At 32.8% G+C, this 23,922-nt stretch overlaps 2 protein-coding genes and 1 pseudogene across 2 annotated transcripts; all 3 read right to left on the reverse strand.

The window, feature by feature from the left end:
- Positions 1–363: 363 nt before the first annotated feature.
- On the reverse strand, positions 364–4,859 carry LOC132609566 (NAC domain-containing protein 20-like). Its single transcript, XM_060323615.1, has 3 exons — positions 4,306–4,859; positions 2,495–2,766; positions 364–1,431 (listed from the first exon to the last, which is right to left on the reverse strand). Exons 1-3 carry the CDS (start codon positions 4,478–4,480, stop codon positions 847–849), a joined length of 1,032 nt encoding a protein of 343 aa, XP_060179598.1. The 5' UTR covers positions 4,481–4,859; the 3' UTR covers positions 364–846.
- A 10,732-nt stretch (positions 4,860–15,591) lies between these two features.
- On the reverse strand, positions 15,592–23,689 carry LOC132609568 (autophagy-related protein 18a-like). The gene is made up of 5 exons (XM_060323616.1): positions 23,525–23,689; positions 20,749–21,703; positions 19,374–19,575; positions 17,094–17,220; positions 15,592–15,968 (listed from the first exon to the last, which is right to left on the reverse strand). The coding sequence occupies exons 2-5, from the start codon at positions 21,595–21,597 to the stop codon at positions 15,878–15,880; spliced, it is 1,269 nt and encodes a 422-aa protein (XP_060179599.1). The 5' UTR covers positions 21,598–21,703; positions 23,525–23,689; the 3' UTR covers positions 15,592–15,877.
- LOC132612373 (U2 spliceosomal RNA) lies at positions 21,637–21,804 on the reverse strand (annotated as a pseudogene).
- Positions 23,690–23,922: the final 233 nt, after the last annotated feature.

Here is a 23,922-nt window from a genome sequence, read left to right on the forward strand (position 1 = left end):
TTTGCATGCATGTACACATATGTATTATTTTGCTAGCCTATAGGGCTCAAGTATATACAGTACTTTTGTTTCCAAATGAAAATGTTTTTCTTATAAATTAACTATGAAGTGGATAATCGATTGACAAAGAGGCTAAGGAGTAGTAACACGAGTGGTGCTCGGTGGTTAGCACGGGTACCCGTCGCGGCCCTTAGCCGGGTCGTGACAATAAATTTGAGAAATACTAGTGAAAGATTCTAATATGGGATTACAATTGATGTCCAAGAGAAAAAGAAAACGTTAACCTTCATTTGATAGCTTATCTCTTGCTAGTTTGTGTATAAAATAGAAAATGATGCTACACTTATTTTGTGTATAAAACATGATATCATGTCCTTTCCCATTTCTTCCATTTCAATTATTATACTTTTAATTCATTACACAAAGATTATGCAATAAATTAAGCTACAAAATCATTCTTTCAGAATCTACTGGCTTTGCCACAAAGTACTAATTAACACTCCTCAATAAACATAACAACTTAATTTTGTTTCCTAAGTAGAAGAAATATTACACTAATGCCAAACTACATAATTTAACATTCTTACTTGACTAATCCTCTTTTAGGATCTTCTATCCTAATTAAAAGCCAACTTATTTTCATCAGGTGACCACTTTTGCAGCCTTGTAGTTAGAAATTGGCCATTTTTTCAAAACTAGACCATTGAAATGAATATTAGTTTTGAATCTCAAACTTCAGACCAGGTAGTCACTTTTGAACTTCGAATCACTGATCTAATTTTAAGAAAAGTCTTCGAAATACAAGGCCACAAAAGTGGTTACTTTTGTATACCATCTCCTTCTTGATCAATAAGTAGCCCAATAGTTGTCTAAATCAGCACAATGGTCCATGGCCATGACACCACTATTCATAGTATTTGCATTATTCATTTCAACTCCATAACCTGCCTCACTTGTAATTGCACAATTAGCCATCATAGAAGAAGCCACTTCTTGTTGATTCATAACTTGTGGTGGTGGCATTGACCTTAAAACTGGCTGAGACGAAGTGGCACCACCACCAAGATTCAAGTTTAAGCCTGAAATAGTGAAGTAATTATTATCTCCTCCTCCACCACCACTACTACTACCTCCAATACTGTAACTCATTTGGGGTTGTATTGGAAAGTTCATATTTGATGAACCACTTTGAAAGATAACCCTATTATTGAGTTCTTGAATCTCTGCATGGCTCATGTAATTACCTCTTCCCATTGGAAACTGGAACCCTTGATGATCATGAGGTAATTGCATCATATGTGAGGACATTGATGCATTTTGAGTGATGTTGAGAGAGTAGGGATTCAGTGTTGCCCTTGAATGATTATTAATAGGGTACTTCTTCAATCCTGCACTCTTCTGGAAAATTCGACAAACCACCCACTCGTCTTGCTGCAAAAATGGAGTATATAGTAGCATGTTTAGCAAAAGAATTTAACTTCTAGTCACTGACAATGTAAAAGCATTTTTACACTATTAGGTTATTTAAAAGATGACGTAAACAAAGATAAGTGATTGTACGTGAAATTAGTAACATGAAAAAGTAAGACACATATACAACGAAACGAGTATGATAGAATGTCAAACGAGTTCATTTTCTTGGTTACCAAACAAGTTTAGCTTCTGTATATTGATTGTGTAACTTAATTTTTATACTATCACTTCATCGAAAAGTTAAATGCACATGTAACTACTTATAATAAGTGAATTAGTGTTTTGAAAAAGAAAGATAGATAACCTGCTATAATAAATGAAGACACATTAATAGTATAAACATTCTTTGTATATACTGCAAGTCATTCAGAATGTACATTTAACTCTTACCAGAGATATTATGTATACGGTTAATTAAATTAAGAAAATATTCATTTAATTTAGAGCCCGATGTAGGGAAGTTTTTCTTTATGTTCTCTGTAGCTAAATCAAATAAACTTTTAATTTTCTGATCTTCATTATACAAAAGATGAACTTTTAATGTATAAATATTATCATCTGGGGTTTAAAAATTCACCTTAAACAGATCATCCAAAACCACACATAACAGTAAACTTGAAAAAAACTCAAATGACTAAGGTGACTGTTTGATCCAAAGGGAATTCAATTTCACAAGAAAATAACTACAACAAATTGAAGTTTCAAGTTTCACACTTAAGGGGGATAATACATGTACATTAACATGAACAGGTATATGTAATTGAATAATAAGGAATTAATCGAATAGATTCATGTTATATATAATTGAAATAATTCTTTTTTCTACATCAATATAGTTAACTTGTGAATTGTGATAGTAGACCAGTCACATTTTTCACCAGGTTATCAGTTAATGCTTATCATATAAATTTAATTACAGTGACTTGATTGTATAAATATTTTTTACACTGGCGTCAGTGCATAGAAGTTAAACTCAAACAAATACAAGAGAAAATTAAAAAGAGAACATGTAATGCCATACCTTGGTTGTTCTATAAGAAGATTTGGACCGAACCCTATATTCATGCATCACCCAATTGGATTTTTCTCCTCTAGGAGCTCTTCCTTTATAGAAAACCAATGTCTTTTTCATCCCAACCAATTCTGTTGTTTTGCTATTGAATATCTCCTTGTCTTTCCCAGTAGTTTTCCAGTATCCAGCATTTGTTGCTCGATTTGTTCTTACTCCAGTTGGGTACTTTCTATCACGAAGGCTGAAAAAATACCATTCCTTTCCTCCCATTTTTGCCTTCCCTGTAATTTTCACATGTAAACAATAGAGTTAAAATGATCAATTTAACTTATACGGAGTATATAATTTATATAGTTATTATTATCATTATTTTAACATGTTATAGCATGTTACTTGGTTTATTTTTTACATTACAAATCTCACTTATTATTTTGGATTCTCGTAAAGGGTAGGTATTCATTTCTGGTTGCTTTGAGTTAGTGTTTATTGCTGAATGATCGCTCGATATTTGACCGGAAACTATGGTCTGAAAGCTTCCTCTCTCCAGCAAGCAAGATGAGATCACCATTTCTTTCGTTAATGGACTTCTTTTACTTCGTAACCTCAGCCTTAGATGTCGTTTCATAGATTCTCGAACCTCCGACAGATAAAATCTCCATGCATGCATTTTTCTCTCCTCCCCTCATGACTCATGTTACATGTAGACATTTTTTAAGGAAAGTTAAGTGTTTTATCCAGGCAACTAAAATATTTATCTACTCCATGTATAATAAGTGCATACTATCCGAAAAAGGGATAACTGTTGAAAATTTCAGGTAGTGTAAATATCTATATCTTTTAAATGACCTAATAATATAAGAATTCTTTTATACGGTCAAACTAGACTGAAAGGATGATTAGCCAATTCATATGATATATTCCACGAGAAACGTGAGAGTTCGTTGATAACTTATCAAGAAAGCTCAATCGCGGTGGTACAAGAATTTGCTGTTAACTTTGGTTTTAATTTGAAGAAGAAAACACCTTATAATTATTTTATTTTTCAGTTTTAATTTGCTGCTCTCATTAGTTGCACAACAGATCAAGAACAAAGTTTGTTGAGAGGATGTGATAAAAGTTATAAAATAGTACAATATATATATGTTAAAAAAAGTATTACTTGTATCCCGTTTGTTATAATATTTCCAAAATGAAAATAAAAACAAAAACTGTAAAGTAGAGGGAAAGATCCAAAACTTGTTCTCTTATGTATATGCATCACTTCTCTAGAAATTTCTCATAAAGATAAACATACAACATAGAGCAAATTTTGAGCAATCTTTAACAATACACTAGAACTTTTTCTTATATCAAGGAGATTCAACAATTTATTATAAAAGATATACTATACATAAACCAACCTTTTCTTTTTTTCTTATATCAAGGAGATTCGATAATTCATATACATACACAACTATTTTTACCTCGCTACATGCTAGCATAATTTTATGTCGAAGCAAGGTCAGTTGAATATTCCTTTCGGATATGTAGGGATGGATCTAGTAAATAAGATATGGTTTCATCTGAACTCATAACTTTGTTGTAAACCTACCTTGTATATATGTTAAAAAGATCCATCAATAAGTACACATAATATATTTCGAACCCATAATTTAGATGAGATGTGGTTGAATTTTGAGTCAAACTCATAAATTTCAAATTTTGAGTTTACCTCTGGAATACCTGGACTAGCTAGTAGCTAGCCCTATTTCATTGCCAATGCAAAAAAAATGCTAGAAAGTAATACATACAATTTTTTGGTTTCAAATTTCAACACATACCTGGAAGATCCCATGGCTCAGATTTATTTAGATCAACATCAGCAATAGCCCTTCCAGTAAAATTAGCATCCTTTATCTTGTTCACTAGATAATATGTTATAAGCTCTTCATCTGTAGGATGAAATCTGAACCCTGGTGGTAGCTCATGAGTTTCTTCTCTCACTTGATCAACCATTTCTTTTTCAAATCCTATTCTCAACTTATTATATTTGTTTGTTTATAAAAGGAAACCCTAAAACTTAAAATTTGTAGATGTAGATAAAACACTAGTAAGAAAACCAAAAGAGTAAGCTTTTAGAAAAAGTTGGTACATGAAAATTAAGGGATTTGAGAAGTATATCCGGAATGGATCAAAACCTAAATAAGTTTCCAAAAAGGAGGAAAACCTAACTAGCTAATAAAGTTTGTTGTTTGCTCTGTGCTGCAAGAAATAATAAATTTTCTTAATTTGGTTGCATGTCTAGAGGAAATGGAATTATGGGATTTGTATAATATTTTTGCTAAAACCTTTGCTAGAAGTTTAGGTTTTGAGGGCTCTTGATGAGAGATGGAAGAGGAAGTGTTTCTTGCTTCAGAATTTAAAGAAGTGGGAAGAAAGAAGGAAATGATAACGTGTGTATTACAAGCTCTCACCTACTATGGGTCTTGAGGTACACGGTTGTTTCATCCCTAATTGGCTAAAAAAAATCTAACTAATGTGAATTGATAATGTTATAGAGATGCGGACAGTAAAATGGATGTGCAATTATACAAGATTTCAATGGCTATATGTGCAAAAAGGTTCAAGTAACCTCATCGAGGATAAAATGAGAAACGGTCACTTGAGATTATACGGTTAAGTCTTGCGTCAATAGCCAAATGCATCGGCTCATGATGTAAATCATGGTGAGTGAGGTATTGAAAACAAGGAGATAGATCTAAAATCACTTTGACGTCGTATGTCGAAGGACCTATATATAATCTCTTGGGGTCTCACTACAAGAAAGTATAAAATTCGTAACCTTTTTCTAGCAACTATATAGTGTTGTCGGTTAAAATATTTTAGTACATGGCAACAATATGATAAATCGTTTCGTAGAGTATATATTGCCAACAATTTTTATCTCCCGTTGGTGTATACTCAATATATAATAAGTGCTACATCTATGTATTATTCTGGCTAAAACTCAGTAAAAATAAAGATTAGAGTTACTTTTGTTGTGATCTTTATTGGGCTGTTGTAGAGTGTTAAAATCCCGATATATTTACTTTGAGTGCATCTTTCAGACAAGTGTACTTACATAGTATCATCTTCAACATAATCTTCTTTGTCATTTCGCCCGTACGTACATCTTCAATTACTTTGTAAACACTCAATAAACTCAATTACCTCGTTTAATTTTCTCTTAACTAGTTCAAACTAAAGATACTCAAAATCCATTGTATTATTTTGTATCAACTCTTTCATTAATTTAGAACTTGCAATGCTAATCTGAATATTGATCCGCATAGATTCTCTAGAGCCATGTTATTCATAGAACTAAATTTCACATTAATGCTGAAAAGATATATCTTTCAGTTCATCCCTTGATTATCAGTTTCTCTATACATTTAAGATGAGAAGCCACTGTACTTAGTTTTATGAGAAGCCACTGTACTTAGTTTTACTTTTTGTTTTTATATTTTTGTTTAACTTAATGCCCATGAATTATATTAATTTAGTATAAACCAAAGAAATTAAACTTGTTGCTGAAATGAATTTACATCTTTGATTTAATAAGACTAATTAACCTTGTTTTGGTTGATCAAATATATACATCGAATAATGAAAATTTTAATGAGAAAATGAACTCCTGTACTGGCGACAAACAATTTGAATCGAAAAACGACTCTATTAAAGATCTTATGTGTTTTATTTATAGATCTCCTATGTTATTTTTACAAATCTCTTCGAAAGGATCATATAATTAAAATTAAATAACATGTAGAGTGGACTATAAAATCAAAGCTGCCATTTTCTATTCGGTAATTAAGAAACTTGTGGGTTGGTCCTTCGTATACTAGCTAGGAGCAATTAAAGTGATGAAACGTAAATTCTTCAATAATTATAAGATCAACAATGTTATGTGGTAGTGAATATTGGGCCGTTAAATCCATCATATTCACAAGATGAGGGTTATAGAATGTGAATACTAAAATAGATGTGCGGTCATACAAGATAAGATAAGATTTAAAATTACTACGTTCATCAGAAGGTGCAAGTAGCACGCATTGAGAATAAAATGAGAGAAGATCAATCGCTTGAGATGGTTTGGTCATGTCCTGCGTCAATCTACATATGTACCGGTCGATCCGTATGTGCGAAACTATGGTGAATGAAGATGTTAAAAGGGAACAAGGTGGGCCTGAAATCACATGGAAATAAAGCTATCTCAAAAGTATAATTTGTTTGGAACCAATGCAAATTTGGCTAAAGATAAGACACAAAACACAATGAAAGAATAAGATTCATATATGCGATATCTACTAGTAGAGAATAGTATTTAGTCTTGTTAGTACATTGATTTTGGACATATTGCTTTTCCTGGGAGTTTTTTGACCTTATTATAGATTTATATGCTAGTAAAAATACAGAAAACTTTTAATAATAATAACAACATGAGTTGAGCTTTAGAAAAATATGACAGTGAAGATTCATATTGTTGTTGATCCCAACTTGTTTGGGACTAAATATGGTTAAAACGTTTAGTGGATTTTTATTTTTTATTTTTTTGGCTTATTATAGTGTAAGAGATACTCCCTCTGTTTCAATTTATGTAAACCTTTTACTATTTGGGAAGTTTACGAGGTGGTTCTTTGACCACAATTTCCTTACACTTTTTCTAAATTATCTTAATTATAAATTATTATGACTTATAGTACTTTTAATGTAGTTTCTAAATATATAAATTTTATTTTTACAAACTTAAAAAACTATGTCAAAATTTAAGGTCAAAGTTATAAAGTTTAACCCTCGTAATTTGAAAAGGTTCACATAAATTGAAACAGAAGGAGTATATAGTACTAATTGAGATGTTCGAATACAATCTCCAGACTTACTATCATCAAGTAAACCTGCATTAACTTTTGGGCTTTTGATATGTTCGGCTGCTCTGCCGCTAGTTAATATACAAGAAATATATAATGTGATGTATAAACTATGTATATTACATATGTTATAAACAAAAGTTACATATTAATTGCTATTGTTTTGGTGGACAGCTATACAATATAAAATCCCCTTAACTTTTAGCATAAATCCAATAATTAGTTTTCACCTCAAATTAAAAAAAAGGGAAATCTACATGGCATAACTAACTCTAGTACATATTTATATTTAGTAGCTATAGTTTAGATTAATTACATCCTATAGCTAAGAGTAATATGTTAAATACAATTAATAGCTATATATATATATATATATATATATATATATATATATATATATATATATATATATATATATATATATATATTTAAAGTAGAATACTTTATTATTATTATTTATAAATTTTTGGGGGGTTAACTACTTCTTCTCTCGACGGACCGCCGCCGGAGCTCCAGCGAACGAGCTCCGGCCACCAACCAACAACAATACACCGCTGCTCCAGTTCCCTTCTCCTTCTACTCCCTCCGTCATCTGCAACGATCTGAGTTTCTTCTACCACAACCACCACAGATCTGAGCTAAGAGTCCTCTTCTCCGGCTAACTGTTGTTGTTGTTGTTGTGAAATTTTCCGGCAGATCTGGCTGGAACTAGTGGGCGAACTGTTGGTGTTGTTGTTGTGAAATTTCCAGCAGATCTGGCCGGAACTGCTGGTTGGTGGTGTTATATTCACGAATATGGCGATTGTATTCACTTTTTTGAGCTTTTTTGTTAAATTTTTAGATTGTATTCATTTTTTTAGGGTGTATTTGTTAGCATAAGGGCTGTTGTTGTTGTTGTTGTGAAATTTCCGGCAGATCTGGCCGGAAATCATTGACAGATCTGGCTGGAACTAGTGGTTGGTGTTGTTGTATTCACAATATGGCAATTGTATTCACTTTTTTTGAGCTTTTTTTTTTTGTTAAATTTTTAGATTGTATTCATTTTTTTTTTTGGTGTATTTGTTAATTTTTGGTGTATCTATTGTATTCATGAATACAAGCGAGCCCGTTTATGAATACAGATAGTCATTTCATGAATACAGTGGGAAAAAAAATTGTTGAATCTGAACTTGAATACAGCAAAATCTGACTCAGCCGAATTTTGAATACAATCTAGTGTAGCACGTGAATACAATCTACTGTAGCAACAAAATGTAATTAGCTAAAGTGTAGCTACGCCTAACAAAAAAACCTCAAAATGTAGTCATTTATGTAAGTTGCCCTTAAAAAAAGGGGTAACATATATTACGTGTATGTTTATATTAGCAAAGGATCCATCTATAAACTGTAAATATGAAACTCTTTATATCCATATTATTATTTGCACCAAACTTAATGTTTAATTTCAAAACATCACTTATTTTCTCTAAACTAAAGGATTTCAACAATGTATAAGAGCTGGCAAACGTGTTTAATTTTTGTGTGTGTATATATTAATATATACATATAATATACATAGTTTATAAATAACTAGTGTATATTTTTTATATTTGGCTAACTGATGTGTAATTATTTTTGTCCAGCGTCCAAATGTGTTACCTTTTTCTAAACGTAAATGATTTTTTTAGTTAAGTAACTAGGTTCAATCAATGTGTCAATATCTTTTTGGCCCTTTTTCTGGTCATAATTTTGACTTAGGGAACATTACAATTACGAAGAATATTCTTTGTCACGTAACGTTTTTTAATTGAAGCATTCTACGTCGGGAAAGTTTATCATGGACCTAATCAATTTCATCAGTAATTTCTACCAAAAATTAAAAGTATGGATGTCAACATGACAATATGTAGTCAGAGTTATTAGTATCACACAAGACAATAATTAATAAGTGTACATATACTGCCACCTTTTTGTTTACATCGAAACAATATGATTCTTATTCATTCATTAGCAAAGCAAAAGTGTCATGAGTTAAAACTTACAAGCCATGTAGAAAGTTGATCATCGATCCCAATAGATTCATGTACTAATGTTTGTTTACTACTTTCTTGACATTTAATCTTTGTTTACGGTTCATTTTGCGCAAACGACCATAATTTGGAGAAGAAAATAACAAGATTAGTTTTTAATTTTTACTTGGCTTACACTTCAACGCTACATATGTATTTAGCATTGAGACGCTCATATATAATCAACTTATATTTTTATGTTATACATGTAACGGCAGTATATGCTTATCAAGATTATAATGTTAACGCGTATAAGTGTTTTACTAGTATATATGACATCTTATTATATTGTCATGATCCAATTATGCAATGTATCCGTTAATTAATGCATTTTGAAACTAGTCTATTACTTCTTGACATTTGACATCCAATCCTAGTCTATGGTTCATTTCGAACCCTAGACGATATTTCTAGGAGAAAATAACAAGATTAGTTTCCTAGAGGATTAGTATTTTACTTGTCTTATACTTCAATTCTAAGTATATAATAGTCTTTGGTCACATCCATATATATAACCTAACTTATATTTTTACGTTGTATGTAAACAGTACTGATACAGACTTATCTTGATTATATATAATTAACTAAACGCATATAAATATTTTACTAGTATATATGACACCTTATTATATTGTCATGATCCAATCATGCATTGTATCCATTTCATTTTGAAACTAGTTTACTACTTTCTTGACATCCAATTCTAGTTTATGGTTCAAGCGGCGCCCCTTACGACAGGAGGAGAAAGTAACAAGATAAAATTAGTTTCCGAGAAGATTGGTATTTTACTTGTCTTATACTTCAAGCCTATATATTAGTACTTAGTATTGACACGTCTATATATAACCACTTTATATTTTTATGTTATATATATTGAAACAGACTTTTCAGGATTATAACGTAAACAGTTATGTCATGATGGTATCATGCATTGTATTTATTGCATTTTGTTATGGTTGTAGAATTATGTTAAGTCATACAAGCCATTGTTTCCGAACAATAAATTAGGATTTCGTGCAACTCTAAAAAGTAATGCACGTGAATTCTAATATTCAAGAAAGATTAGAGATACGGGTGGTGCACTATATATGTAGTTATTTAACGAAGACTTTGTCCTCTCACACGGTAAAAACAATCATTGAGAAAGTAGTTGGAAGCTGGCAAAAGCGGATTCAAAATTTTTATTTTGATGAATTTAATTTGTAATTTTTTATCATTGGACTCTTTATACCTTCAAAATTATGAGTATAAAATGTAATATTTTCTATAACTTTAAAGATATTTTACATATATATCTACGGTGTATCAAAAATATTATATTCAAACTGTTCAGCTGAACCCGTGGTTAGGAGTGTTCATGGTTCGGCTTGGGTCGGTTATTGATTAAAACCATAGCCAAACCAATTTAGTCGGTTTTTAAATGTCTAAAACCATAACCAAACTAAGTAAAATAATAACCACCAATTTGGTTATTGTCGGTTTGGTTCGATTTTTTGGTTTATGACTAGCAACCATGAGACTTATCAGTAAAACATTAAAAAGTTGAAAAAGACATGTCTTTTTTTTTTTTTTTGTTCAAACGATAACTTTTATTTATAGTTTAAGGTAGAACATACATCATAGAAACATTTTAACTATTAGTGATAGTGTAGTACTCAAGTTACCAAAAGTTGCTAAACTATTACATATAGAGCTAAAAACTAATATAGTAGTGGTTGCACCATTTTTGTCATCAAGTAGAGCATATGAGCTTTTAGTTGTTGTTACAAACATACATATTAATTAAACATAAAGACTACCTAAAATTAAAATTAAAATATATTAAATAAAAAAACTTTGTGTAATGATCCCAAACTTTGGGGCAGTACTTGCATTTTGCCCTCAATTCTCCCATTTTATTAAAAAAACTTTGTGTAATGATCCCAAACTTCATATGTTTTTCTATCATTATCCCCAAGGCTAGGGTCTCGACTACAAGGAGTTGTTCTTTTCTGCTTTTAGGAGGATTACCCACGGAAGAAGTATCAGGGCATTACCATGTGCTTGAGTTGCAGCAAATGCTGATGTTACTGAAGTATCTTCTATAGGAACCTCCAAATCTACAACCTCTGTCCTTTTCATATGAAAAATATTAGAAGTTTAGGACCCATTCAGACAAGAAAAAAGAATGGTATAAATTTGAAAAAAAAAAAACAACCTAAAATCAAATGGCTGACAAAGAAAGACTAAAAATTTAAGTTAAAGACATTAGACTCTAACGTGAGCTTCTGTTAGTAGGTTTACACTTAAAGAGTTAAAAGACTTAAAGACATGGGCTTGGACATATTCTTAAAAACATGGTCCTGAACATATTCTTAAAAACATGGTCCTGGACATATTCTTAAAAATATGGCCTTAAACAATCATGTGAAATAAGTAGACCAAAAATCAAATTAATGATTAAAAGGTATAAAATATTTATGAAAACTAATATTATACATATAAATAATTATAAAATTTATGTATATAACTTATCGGTTTGGTTCAGTTATTTATTCGGTTATTTTTTAATAGAACCATCACCAAACCAAATATTATCGGTTTTTAAAATTTAAAACTAAATCAAACCAAACCAAACCAAATGTCGATTTTTTTATTCGGTTTGGTTTTGATTTTAACCAAAACCGTGAACAGCCCTACCCGTGGTTTAGATGCTACATCCGCCTTTGTTGGAACCTGGAAGGTTGCAGCCAAGGGTGTGGCTATCAACTAAAAAAAATGTGGAAATCAATTAATGAAGTGAGTGAAAATATAACTATATAAGAATTCAAGATTAGATTCCAACAGGGATAAAAGCCTTTGGTGATACTTTTTCTCATCAGTCTAAATTTTGGATGACAGAGATACCCTATATCTGTAATGGTGGAAGGTAGGGGTGTCAAATGTGGCCAAAAAGATGATGACCCGTTTAATCCGCTCAAAATTTATGGGTTTGGCTCAAGATAATTTTATATTGGGCTGAGTTTAGCCCAACCAAACATAACTCATTTTAAATTGATCTCCAACTTAACCCAGTACAAGCCTAATTCTAGCCCAATTTTAAGATTTACTTAGATTTGGATTTGTTGCTTAAGATTTACTTAATGTTTTTACGGAAAAGGGCCAAAATTACCCCTGAACTTTGAAAAATAGTTTATTCATACCCTTCTTTATACTTTAGGGCCAATTATACCCTTACAGTTATACTATGGGGTCAATTATACCCTTATGTCTAACTGTTGCCACGTGTCATCATCCCAGTCCTTCAAAATTATTTTACCCTCAAATAATTTTTTACCCACTAAAATAACTCAACCCGACCCGAATTTTTTTTTCCAGCAAAAATAATACGGAATTATTTTTATTTTATTTTGTTGGAAAAATTATCCGTATTATTTTTGCTGGAAAAAAAATTCAGGTCGGGTTGAGTTATTTTAGTGGGTAAAAAATTATTTGAGGGTAAAATAATTTTGAAGGGCTGGGATGATGCCACGTGGCAGCAGTTAGACATAAGGGTATAATTGACCCCATAGTATAACTGTAAGGGTATAATTGGCCCTAAAGTATAACGAAGGGTATGGATGAACTATTTTTCAAAGTTCAGGGGTAATTTTGACCCTTTTTCGTTTTTTTTATGTATACACAGTTCTTATATCATGTATCTTATAAATTTGTGGTGTGTTTGATATGAAGGAAAATATTTTTCACAAAAAATATTTTTTACAAAAAATGTTTTTCTCGAAAACATTTTCCACGAAAAATCCACAAAAATATTTTCAGAAAAAATATTTTTCGCAAAAAATGTATTTCTAGAAAATAGACCCTTAAAAAAAATAGGGTTAAGTTGGGCGGGTCATGACCTAGCCTATTTTAGCCCATTTCAGCCTAAGTAACTTTTGGGTCAATTTCAACCCAACCTGCCTATTTGACACCCCTAGTTAAATGCATAAGTATTTGATGTCGAAGTGTCCACAAATTAGTTTGGACAAAAAAGTAGATGAAAGGTCTTTGTCAAGAAGACTATCTAGAAGCTCTATTTTATCCTTGGCAGACTACTTGTCAAGCACTTCACCAGTGACATAACAAACAATTAATGTTTTTATCAGATAAATTTTAACATTTTTTAATCCCATTATCACAATGATTAAGAATAAAATGAAGCTTAATGCTGAAGAACTTATGTAAAGAATCATTGATTATTAATAGTAGTGAGACTATTGCCATGACAAGTCTTTATTTATCTCCAAAAGCTGTACAGAATTTTCCTTTCCGAGCAAAACAGGTGTCCAAAACCAATACTAAAAAATCCCCTGTTTCAAGGCTTACAACTTTTACAAGTTAGTGTTTAGTTATATTCCTATACCATTTGCTCATAAAAATTAAGCTCAATAAGTGAAAAATGAAATATTTGCATCATAAAATCCAAAACTTTCGTGACCTTAGAGGGGGAATTGACGCAATGGTACAAGTCCTACATAAAATTGGCATATTTTTGACCCCAAATGTTTTAGCAAAAGTAGTCCTAAAAATAATGACATTATGGAGCCAAATTTATATTCAACCTCTAAAATCAAGCTAAGCAAAATATTCTTTTCTCTATAATCAATAGAATTCTTCCCCTAATTAATAGTAACATAATTTTGCATAATAGAATCCTTTTATCAATGGTGTCTACTTGGACTAGAATCCATTCAAATAATAGTTCAAAATGATTTCTTCCTACTTTTTAGTCAAATTAGCTTCTATAACGCTGAAGACTTTCTTCATCTTCCATATATTATATCTAATATAACGTCTATATTCTACGGTCAAAATACATCAAGAAAAAAATTATTTTTTACTTTAAACCTTAAAAGGTTATAATTTTGCATATTTAATGCATAGTTTGATATCATATTTGTATCCTTTTTTATACATAATAAATATACATTGTTTAATAGTATAATAATATTTGTGTGTGTGTATATGCGTTTGTGTTTATTTGGCAAATATTCCCAGCATATTTTTGCAGAATAGGCAAAAATACATCTGATTTATAGTAACATACATTAAATATTTATAAAGTAATTATGGTATATTAAAATTTTAATTAGGAATATTTTGGCTAACTCTATGTATGTGCTACATTGTATACATTCTTATCATTTGTATACATAACTGAAGATGTCTTCACATATCAGAAAGTTTGTCTATATCCAATTCTTAGAATGTATACATGGTGTTTCAGCATGGTACTTCACAATATGTGTCAGAATGTATACATGATACTTCATAGTATATATCAGTATGTATACATGGTACTTCATAATATACGCATCAAAATGTATGCATGGTGCTCTTCTTCTCCGACGAATTCTCAAAATGCATACATAGTACTTCACAATATATCATGATAGATTTTCGATTTTGATCGGAGAAATTTAAGAAGATGGAAGGAAGGAAAAAGAGTGAAAAAATGGATGAGATATACACAGTAATGGAGAGATGGAAGAAATAAGAGAGAGAGAGAAAAAAACATTGGAGAGATTTTAGGTGGGTGAATAAGAGAGAGGAGGAAGTTGTGAGAGAGAAAATGGGAAACAAATATGTGGGGGCTAGTTTATGGGTCATGTGGTACAATTAATGGCCATTTTGTGCCAACTAAATATTAAAGCTTGACTAATATATGTCAATTAAGTCTGAGAATTACCACACCATGCCAAATCCCCCTTAGAGAAAGAAGTTAGTCCAAACCTCTAGGAAGATACTTATATTTTCCAGTTTAACTATCCGATATCTGAAGATCACAGACCCGATTAATTCTTTTGGCACCGTATAGACCCATTAAGGAATTCGTGTCGTGTAAACCTCCCAAGGGGTAAAGCATTCCCTACTGCAACAGCTCATTTTAGAAAATCCAAACATGGGTGATGTGTAAATTTCACAAATAGCCCCTGTAATTGAGAAATAGCCACCATCATATAGTTTCAAATTTCATATGTGGAACTCCAATTACAGTGGCTATTTTTCAAAGACATAATCGAAAAGTGATCAGTGCACGGTGTGTTCATGGGTACTAAAATCAGAATCAGCCCATAACTAAGTTTTCTAAAAAGTGAAGAAAATTCATCAAATGCCTTTGCCCATAGCAGAAATAAGGTAAAATGGAGCAAACTTGAGCAACAAAGAACTTTTCAAAAAGAAAACCACACAATTTCTTACTAGTGACAGTTGTGGTTCTAAACTCCACTACATATCTTACATTTTTTTTAGAATACTATAATAAGTCGACGTTCTTTACATCAAGTAGTTCAAAATTGTTGGTTATAGCTACCAATTTACCACGTTAAATAGCTATATATATGATATTTACAATAGTGTATACCACGATTAGGAAAGCAGGTGCAACTAAGGGAACCAAATACTACCCTTGCACACAGAAAGGACGATCCCACGTTCCATTACGAGGCCTTGTCAGACTTGAGAAAGTTGTGAATCTCCAACTGAGTCATCTCTTTGCCAGAGGCTGGGTCAAACTTGCATCTAATAAAGCTGCGTGACAAATTGATCACATATCAATAATTTGACCAAGTGAATCTTACCAAGAGAAGTAAATGTAGGTAAGCAGGAGCGAAACATAAGCCAAATTGAGAAATGTTTAAAAAGTCATTAAAACGCGCTCAAACCATAAATTGGAAAAACCAAATTAACAGTTGAAAGAGAAGTAAATTTCTGTGCATATGCATTAGCAAGTGTTTATGTGGGGGAGAGATACTCCAGCAAACGAAGGGAAAAGTTAAACGGTCAATCACACACGCCAAAAATCTTACATTGAGAAAACCGTTATAATAGTGGAACAAGTAACAGTCACATATAAGTAAGGAAGACCATTTTTTTAATGAGTGTGGTGTCCGGGCCAGCTTGCATGTACCTCTAACTAATTCCACAGGTACCTGATACCTCCCACCAGCACAGGTACTGGACAACTCTATCCACCAAGGCCTGGATAGATGGGAAGAAACCAACTAGGTCTTTGCATCCGTGGGGAATTAAACCTAAGATCTCATGGTTCTCAACCCACTTCATTGACCACTCGGCCACCACACCCTTGGGTGCAGGAAGACCATATTACTTCTTAATTAAATAACACTTATTCTTCAGCTAGTTGGTATTTTTGCAGCCCTTTTTTGTGGGTTCTAATTTTTGGTTTCAAGTCTCTGTGGATGAATTGAATTTATCTTTCTTCACCCAAAAAAATTGATGGTGAACCAGCATATTAGCATTTCTCTTTACTCCTTAAGTAGTAAACTAAGAAGCTCATGCTATGGCCACTTTTTACGTATCGTCAGGCTAAACTAGTAAACTAAGAAGCTCATGCTATGGCCACTTTTTACATATCGTCAGGCTAAACTGTTTTATACATAAACACTGCTAATAGTACACTATGTATATATCCATACACAGGAAAGTTAAAATTCTTTACTCTGTGACATGTCGCACAATATTTTGTCAATTTCATCTGTCAAAACAAGGAAAGCATAGTAGAGAGAATGCAAGGTCTGTGCTTAACTCTCTCTGTCCTCCAACATAGACCTTTTTCGAAGTAAAGGTATTCGTATGTACTACAAGAAAGATTAAGTAATATGGATCAAAAAATTCTCAAAAAAGTGGACCTACCTTCCATCCAAGCCAAGAATTAACAATGTATTCTTTTCGTGACCAAAAGTAACAATGTACTCAGAATCTCCAGGCAATCTGAATTGAGCCACAGACCACTCTGAGCTAAAATACTTTGGAAGTACTCCTGCCAAAATGAAACCCAAATTCAGAGCCTGAGAAAAGTAATAGAAGCAATTTTTTTTGAGTATGCAAGTGAATCAAGGTGTACGGCATAACCGATCTTAAGTCCGATAAAAGAGGGGGGTTGCGCTTGGTTGACCACCAACGGAAAAAAAATTGTTATGAAAATCCAGCCCCAGCTAATTTGTGATTAAGGTGTAGTTGGTTGATGCATGTGGGTCACCACAGTCAAAGATAAATCCTTTTCGATTTTAAACAGCCCTATTACAACGAGTTAAGTACTCCCATGATCCTCCAATTTATCAGAGAAAAACAAGTGATGTTAATTCGTTACACCCAAATAAAGCAAAATTTGTCAGGCAAAACTTGTGCACTAACACAGATCCTTCATTATTAGTCTCCAGATGCATGGAAGTTAAATCTATTTAACTGTCGATGTGGGTGTTTAAATAAGTTACAAATAATACTACTGTACTAGCAAAAGCTACAGTTTAACGAGTATTAACTCCACCTTGAGGTTAGAAATATTCATCTGTGGCCACAATAAATAGACCAAGAAGGCAAACGCTTTTGTGCAGGAAAGTTCAGGGGGGTAAGGTCTTTATAGTAGTGATATCCCAATTCTCTTATGAGGTGCGCATGAGTAGAATAATGCAGAATTTAGAGAACTCCTGATAATTGAAAAATTCACTTGCATGCTGTTAGGATATAGTTTCATTAGATATATGAGGGAAGGGGAATGTTAATGAGGAACGAGTGAACTAATATTCACAATGAACAAAATAAGAGAGAATCTAATCTAGAGGGAACCCAAATTGAAAGCCTTTTAAGTGAAAAGACAATATGAAAGAGGGGAAGAAAAAGAACAAAGTTGTTAGTGCTACTGCATAATTGTACAACACGAAATCTGAAAAAAAAAAAAATACATGGAAATAAATTAGTAAATCATGAGTTTGCTTTCCCCCAGCCATTTATTTACACTTTCTTGAATCATATGCTTTATCTGCTTCCAAGCCATAACGATGTTAGAGGCCAAAAACGGTAGATGGCATTAGATAAAAGCTTAGGCAATAAATGAACTGACAACGAGTTAGAGACTCACGGTAGATGGCATTAGATAAAAGCTTAGGCAATAAATGAACTGACAACGAGTTAGAGACAATCTTGTTTTTACTCTTTTGGATGTAAATTCAATGCTGTAAATTTTTGGATACCAGCACTTTGTGCTGATGATTTATTATACAGTCTGTTACCTTGTCCAAAAAAAAAAAAAACTATGGCTTTTTAAAAGCAAGGATAATTTAGATACAGCAAGGTGACAACCTCAGTTGTCCTTTTGGCAATTAGACTTTATAAGTGTAAAAAATGCAAGTGCCTAATGTGGGATCAGAGTTTACTTAAAGCTGACTAGTTCTTAGGCCAATTGGTCAAGAATGAAGTGTGATAAGGGAAGATTAAGTTGGGGATCTCATGGAGAGATATTTAGCAAGTAGGCTGTTGCAGTCTGTGCTAACCGCTCGGGAGCATTTGTCAGCTGAAAACAAGTCCACTGCTGTTAACTATCATTCGAAGATATTTGTATTTGCATGTGATAACTCGCCATACTTTTTTCTATAAAGTCATGGTCCAGGACATCCATCCCTAATGTTGAACAAAACACATAAGGCATCCAGATCAAAGGTCGAATAGCTTATGGTGTGTTTTGTATGAAGGAAATTGTTTTCCCAGGAAATAAGTGGGTTTCTTATTTATTTTCTGGTGTTTGGTAAGTAAGCAAAAACTTTGTCCCAAAACTTTGTATATAATCTAGGCAAACACTATGGGGGATGGCATGGGGGTAGAGGTGCGGGGGTGGTGGGGATGGGGAATACGGGGGTTAGAGGGTGGGGAGGAGACAATCAATGTAGAATGCCACTACGGAACTTATTTTCCCTGCTTTCACTAGGGAAGTCATTTTCTTTATTTTTAAGGAACTTGTTTTCCTAGAGAAAATGTTTTCCAAAAATTTTGATCAGCCAAACATGACAAAATTGGAAAATGTTTTCCTCCATACAAAACACACCCACGGAAGAATTCCACATGACTGTTTGCAACAGAGAGAGAGAGAGAGAGAGAGAGATCAGAAAACGTTAAATGTGTATCAGAAGGGAACCATACCTTTGATGAAGGAGAGTGGTGAACTTGATGCAGCCAAAGTAACACGAAAATTAGGAGAATTTTTTGTCTTATCTTGATTCCCCAGATTGACCTTGAGCCTAAAAACATGAACAGTGCCTTTGTCACTAGAGACTGCTAGCCACTGAGCAGTCGGAGAGAATGAAATACTGTGAATTTCTGCTCTATCAGCACCTCTCCTTACCTGTATCATACATGCCATGTGATTTGCCAAAACTAGATATTTCAAAAATACAGTTTAATTGGTACTAAGGAAAGTTAAAAGACTCAATCACGTCTGTATGTATGGATTACGTAGATCTCTAAGCAGGCAAAGTAGAAAAAGCAAACCATCAAAAGTTACAATCTATATCCGATGTGTCTAAAATAGAAAGGACACTTGTAATTATTGGAAATATGAAAAATAGAAAGAAGATAAAAGGAATTGGCAAAAATTAACAACATTATTTTCTTTAACTCTAATTCCTCTTCAAGATAAAAAAAAAAAAAAAAAAAAAAAAGTTGATGCAGAAACGTCTAGCTTTCCTTCGTTCTAGAATTGTTCATGCAATATCCATATTTGACCCAAACGGAGGTCGACAAGGAATGTTCCAAGCCAAAGGCACAAATGAATGATGATTTATATAGAAGAAGAAACTCCTATATTCAGTTTTAATAAATTACAATTTGTTGTCACACAAGGGTGGGGCCTAATGGACAATGAAGTGGGTTGAGAATGAAGTGGGTTGAGAATCATGAGGTCTCAAGTTCAAATCTCAGCTGACACACAAGCATTGTGCGATTTCTTCCCCATCTGTCAAAGCCTTGATGGACAGAGTTACCCGGTACATGTACTGGTGGGAGGTAGCAGCCACCCTGTGGAATTAGTCGAGATGCACGCAAGTTGGCTCGGAAACCACGGTTATCAAAAGAAAATTACAATCTGTTCATAATCGAAGGTTAATATGAAGGCAGAGGCAAGCAAGGAGTGGACACTGAGTACCAAATGCATGCTAAGACTTTCTGAGTCATGGATCAAGGGGAAGGGAACACAGAGTAAAGACTCAATAGGTAATTTTGAGACATTAGAAAATGGTTTATAGGGACAGTTTACTTGAGAGTAGCAGCAGAAGTCAAGGAATTTCAAAACAACAACGTCATTAAGCTATCCATGTTTAGCATAAGCAAATGACATCAAAGCAACGTTGTTTTGACTTTTGATCAAGGACGAGGTCCGTTTTTGCAGTCTAAAAGCTACGAATTATTCATACTTTGGTGTAACAGAAAAATATGAAATTGCTTACTATTACTTACAAAAGCTTTGTAATAAAAGAATATGAAATATCCGGACTGAACTAAACAACATTCAAAATCTTACCTCCTGCAACAATGTACCATCCTGTGTGTTGAAAATCCGGATAAGAGTACCCTTGATACTTGCTGTTGCCAGCACATGCCCCTCATGACTAAGAGCAAAAGACGCAATCCTAGAATCATGTGCAAAAATAAACCTAGTCCTTTTTGATGTGAAATGCTCAACCCGAACTTCACCATTTTGCAACCCAGGGCACACCAGCACTGGTGATCCAGCCTTTTGTGAAATTTCACAGAGTCCCTTTGGGTTTGAAATTGTCTCAATCTGGTGGACGAGCTTCACATCAGCAAAATTATATATATATACCTTCTGCTCAAGTATAACTACAATGCAGTCCCGTCGAAGCCGCACACTGCGCACAGCCGACCTGAAACAGAGCTCACCGATGCAGCGGCTCTGATGGTCATCCCAAATTATGACCTTGTTTCGAGGATATTGTGGGTTATCTCCATTTCCAACAAAGACTAGTATATTGCTTCTGAAGAGCATCTCAACAATTCCAATACCACCTCCATTATCAAAGTATCGCCGGAACATCTCACAGAAAGGGTCACAGCTATAGACACTAATGCCACAATCGGTGCCAATGGCAAAACAGCTACCATTTTGATTGAAGGAAATGCGGTACAGAGTCGAGATTGATTTATTGATGAAGCCATTGCTAGGGGATGAATTAAGGTGACTTTGCTTAGGATCATTATCTACCTGTTCAACAGCAGCTTGCTGTGGCTGAAGCTGTTGTTTGTGTTCTTCTTCTACTTGCTCTAAGTAAGGTTGAAGCATTGGTGGCAAAAACTTTGGACTAGTATTTGGGTGCTGAAATTGTGGGGGGAAAGGGGAAACAGTGGCCATGGACAGGGATTAGGAATAAGTTTTAGAGATGTATAAAGCTGAAGTTCAAAGCTAAATGGGTAATGATTTCTATCTGATATTAACCACCACGTAGACGATCATCAATCTGCATCAGAAAGACATAAAATATAAAACTAGATGTACTATTATTAAACGGATAAGATATGATACTACACTTGATCTTAGCCAAAAGGCCAAGGAAGATATAATAATTAACAAACATCAAAAGGAAAAAAAAGAATCTTCAAAGGGAAATGCTAAAATCAAAATGAGTTGTCTTCATTATAATGTGCTAAATACACAATTGGTTATCCCGACTGATTGGCACACAATATCCTGGTTAATCGGGAATTGGACACTTATCCTATGGTACTGGTGAATTTGTAATTGGAGAATTTCAGTCTAGTTCCATCAAGTCGCGAATCACAATCAAGTTATGCACTACACTCAGTTAACACTGATTCACTGACCTTTATGGAAGTGATACCAGAACATGAATTACATATAAAGTATTTACTTAAGGGATTCAAATAATTTTGCTCTACTAAATAATACTTAAAATATTGGGGGACAAAGACACAAATACTCCGTCTGCACAAGTGAACGTCGCAGGGCACTTTTTTCTTCTTTATTCTTTCTGCAACATTTACCCGTTTGGCCATAAGAATTATTCACTTTTTCCGGAATTTTTTTCACTTTTTTCAAAAATTAGTGTTTGGCCATGAAAATTCCAAATACAACTTCAAGTTGTATTTGGAATTTGAAAAACAAGAAAAACTTGTTTTTCACTTTTTTCACAACCAAAACAAGTACATTTCAACCAAAAAATACAATTTCAAAAACTATGGCCAACTCCAACTCCAACTCCAAAATTCCAAAAAAAGTGAAAAAGTTTTTGGTTTCTATGGCCAAACGCCTACTTATACCATTGCGCCCAGTGAACCGTACAATCCCTCAACATCATAAACAAAATGGAAAAGAAAACAACAAATACACTAACACTATAAAAATTAGACTAATTTGATGAATAGATAAACCATTCCAACGTTGGTCACAGACAACTAGACCAGGTCATAGACAATTATATGATTAGCAGGGACAAAGCCAGAATCCCAGATACGAGTTCGGCCAAACCTAGTAACTTTTGCTCAAACAGTGTATTTGTGCTAATAAATTCATTAAATATGTACAAATATTAGATTCACAACTCAGTTATTAGCACTTGAAGTCGTCATTCTAAAATACAGAACCCATAAAGTTGAAATCTTGACTCCACGTCTGATGATTATAAACTCATAAAGCTTCAGCGATAACTTTTTGATAATTATACAAAAATAAAACTGTACTGTGATGAACATAATCAAAGAAAAATAAAAAATAAAAAAAATAAAAATTTGCTAGAATTAAATTACACCCAATTTAATAAAGCCATTGATCTCAACAACAGTAATTTTTAAAAAAAAAATAGAGACTAAACTTATTAAGCTTCTTCACAATAACTTTTTGATTATACAACAATAAAACAGTACTAGGTTGTCAGAATAAAAATGAAATTAAGAAGAAAATAATAATCAAAATCAAAATAATTTTTTTTTTTGGCTAGAAATACGTGACACCCAATTTAATACAGCCACTGATCTCAACAAAATAAATAAAATTAAATAAAAATAGTTACTGAACTCATTAACCTTCTTCAGCAATAACTTTTTGATTATACAAAAATAATACAGTACTGGGTTGTCGACAAAAATTGAAGTTAAGAAAAAAAAATCATAAATTTCCAGTATCCTGCTCACTGTTGATGAACATAATACAAAAAAAAAAAAAAAAGAAGCTAGATTTACGTGAAACCCAATTTAATAAACCCATTGGAGTACAAAAAAAAAAAGGAACATGAATGATAGAGTAAATAGCTAATAATACTTACATTGAAGACAAAAGAAATACAAAGAGAGATATTAATGAAGGACTGAACCGTATGATATAAAGGATGATGGAGAAAAGGTTATTAATTAAAACTTAAAAAGGGGGATTTGGGGTTTTGCAAAGAGAAATTTTCAGTTGCATTTGGAGTAAAAAGCGGCTTTTTATTTTTATTTTTATTTTTATTTTTATTTTTATTTTATAAGAATATTTGGATTGGGAGTGTCTTCCCACACAAGCACTTTTTAATACTCCGGTACTTAAAATTAATTAAAATTGATTACTCCCTCCGGATCAGAAAAAGTATTCACTTAGTTTTTTTTTTTTTTTGGCTTATTAAATCAAGAAAGAATTAATCTTTTTTTTTTTCAGATTTGTCTCTATTAAGTGTTACTCATCAAA

Source organism: Lycium barbarum, chromosome 9, assembly GCF_019175385.1.
Source record: "Lycium barbarum isolate Lr01 chromosome 9, ASM1917538v2, whole genome shotgun sequence".
Classification (NCBI taxonomy): Eukaryota; Viridiplantae; Streptophyta; class Magnoliopsida; order Solanales; family Solanaceae; genus Lycium; species Lycium barbarum.

What these genes read in the sequence shown, in the direction of transcription:
- LOC132609568 (XM_060323616.1), bottom strand. Translation starts at nt 21,597, where the DNA reads ATGGCCACTGTTTCCCCTTTCCCCCCACAATTTCAGCACCCAAATACT. An exon ending in ATGGTACATTGTTGCAGGAG is followed by an intron (nt 19,576 to 20,748) that starts GTAAGATTTTGA and finishes TGTATGATACAG; the next exon opens with GTAAGGAGAGGTGCTGATAG. An exon ending in ACCACTCTCCTTCATCAAAG is followed by an intron (nt 17,221 to 19,373) that starts GTATGGTTCCCT and finishes TCATTTTGGCAG; the next exon opens with GAGTACTTCCAAAGTATTTT.
- LOC132609566 (XM_060323615.1), bottom strand. Translation starts at nt 4,480, where the DNA reads ATGGTTGATCAAGTGAGAGAAGAAACTCATGAGCTACCACCAGGGTTC. An exon ending in TGAGCCATGGGATCTTCCAG is followed by an intron (nt 2,767 to 4,305) that starts GTATGTGTTGAA and finishes TGAAAATTACAG; the next exon opens with GGAAGGCAAAAATGGGAGGA. An exon ending in CTTCTTATAGAACAACCAAG is followed by an intron (nt 1,432 to 2,494) that starts GTATGGCATTAC and finishes CCATTTTTGCAG; the next exon opens with CAAGACGAGTGGGTGGTTTG.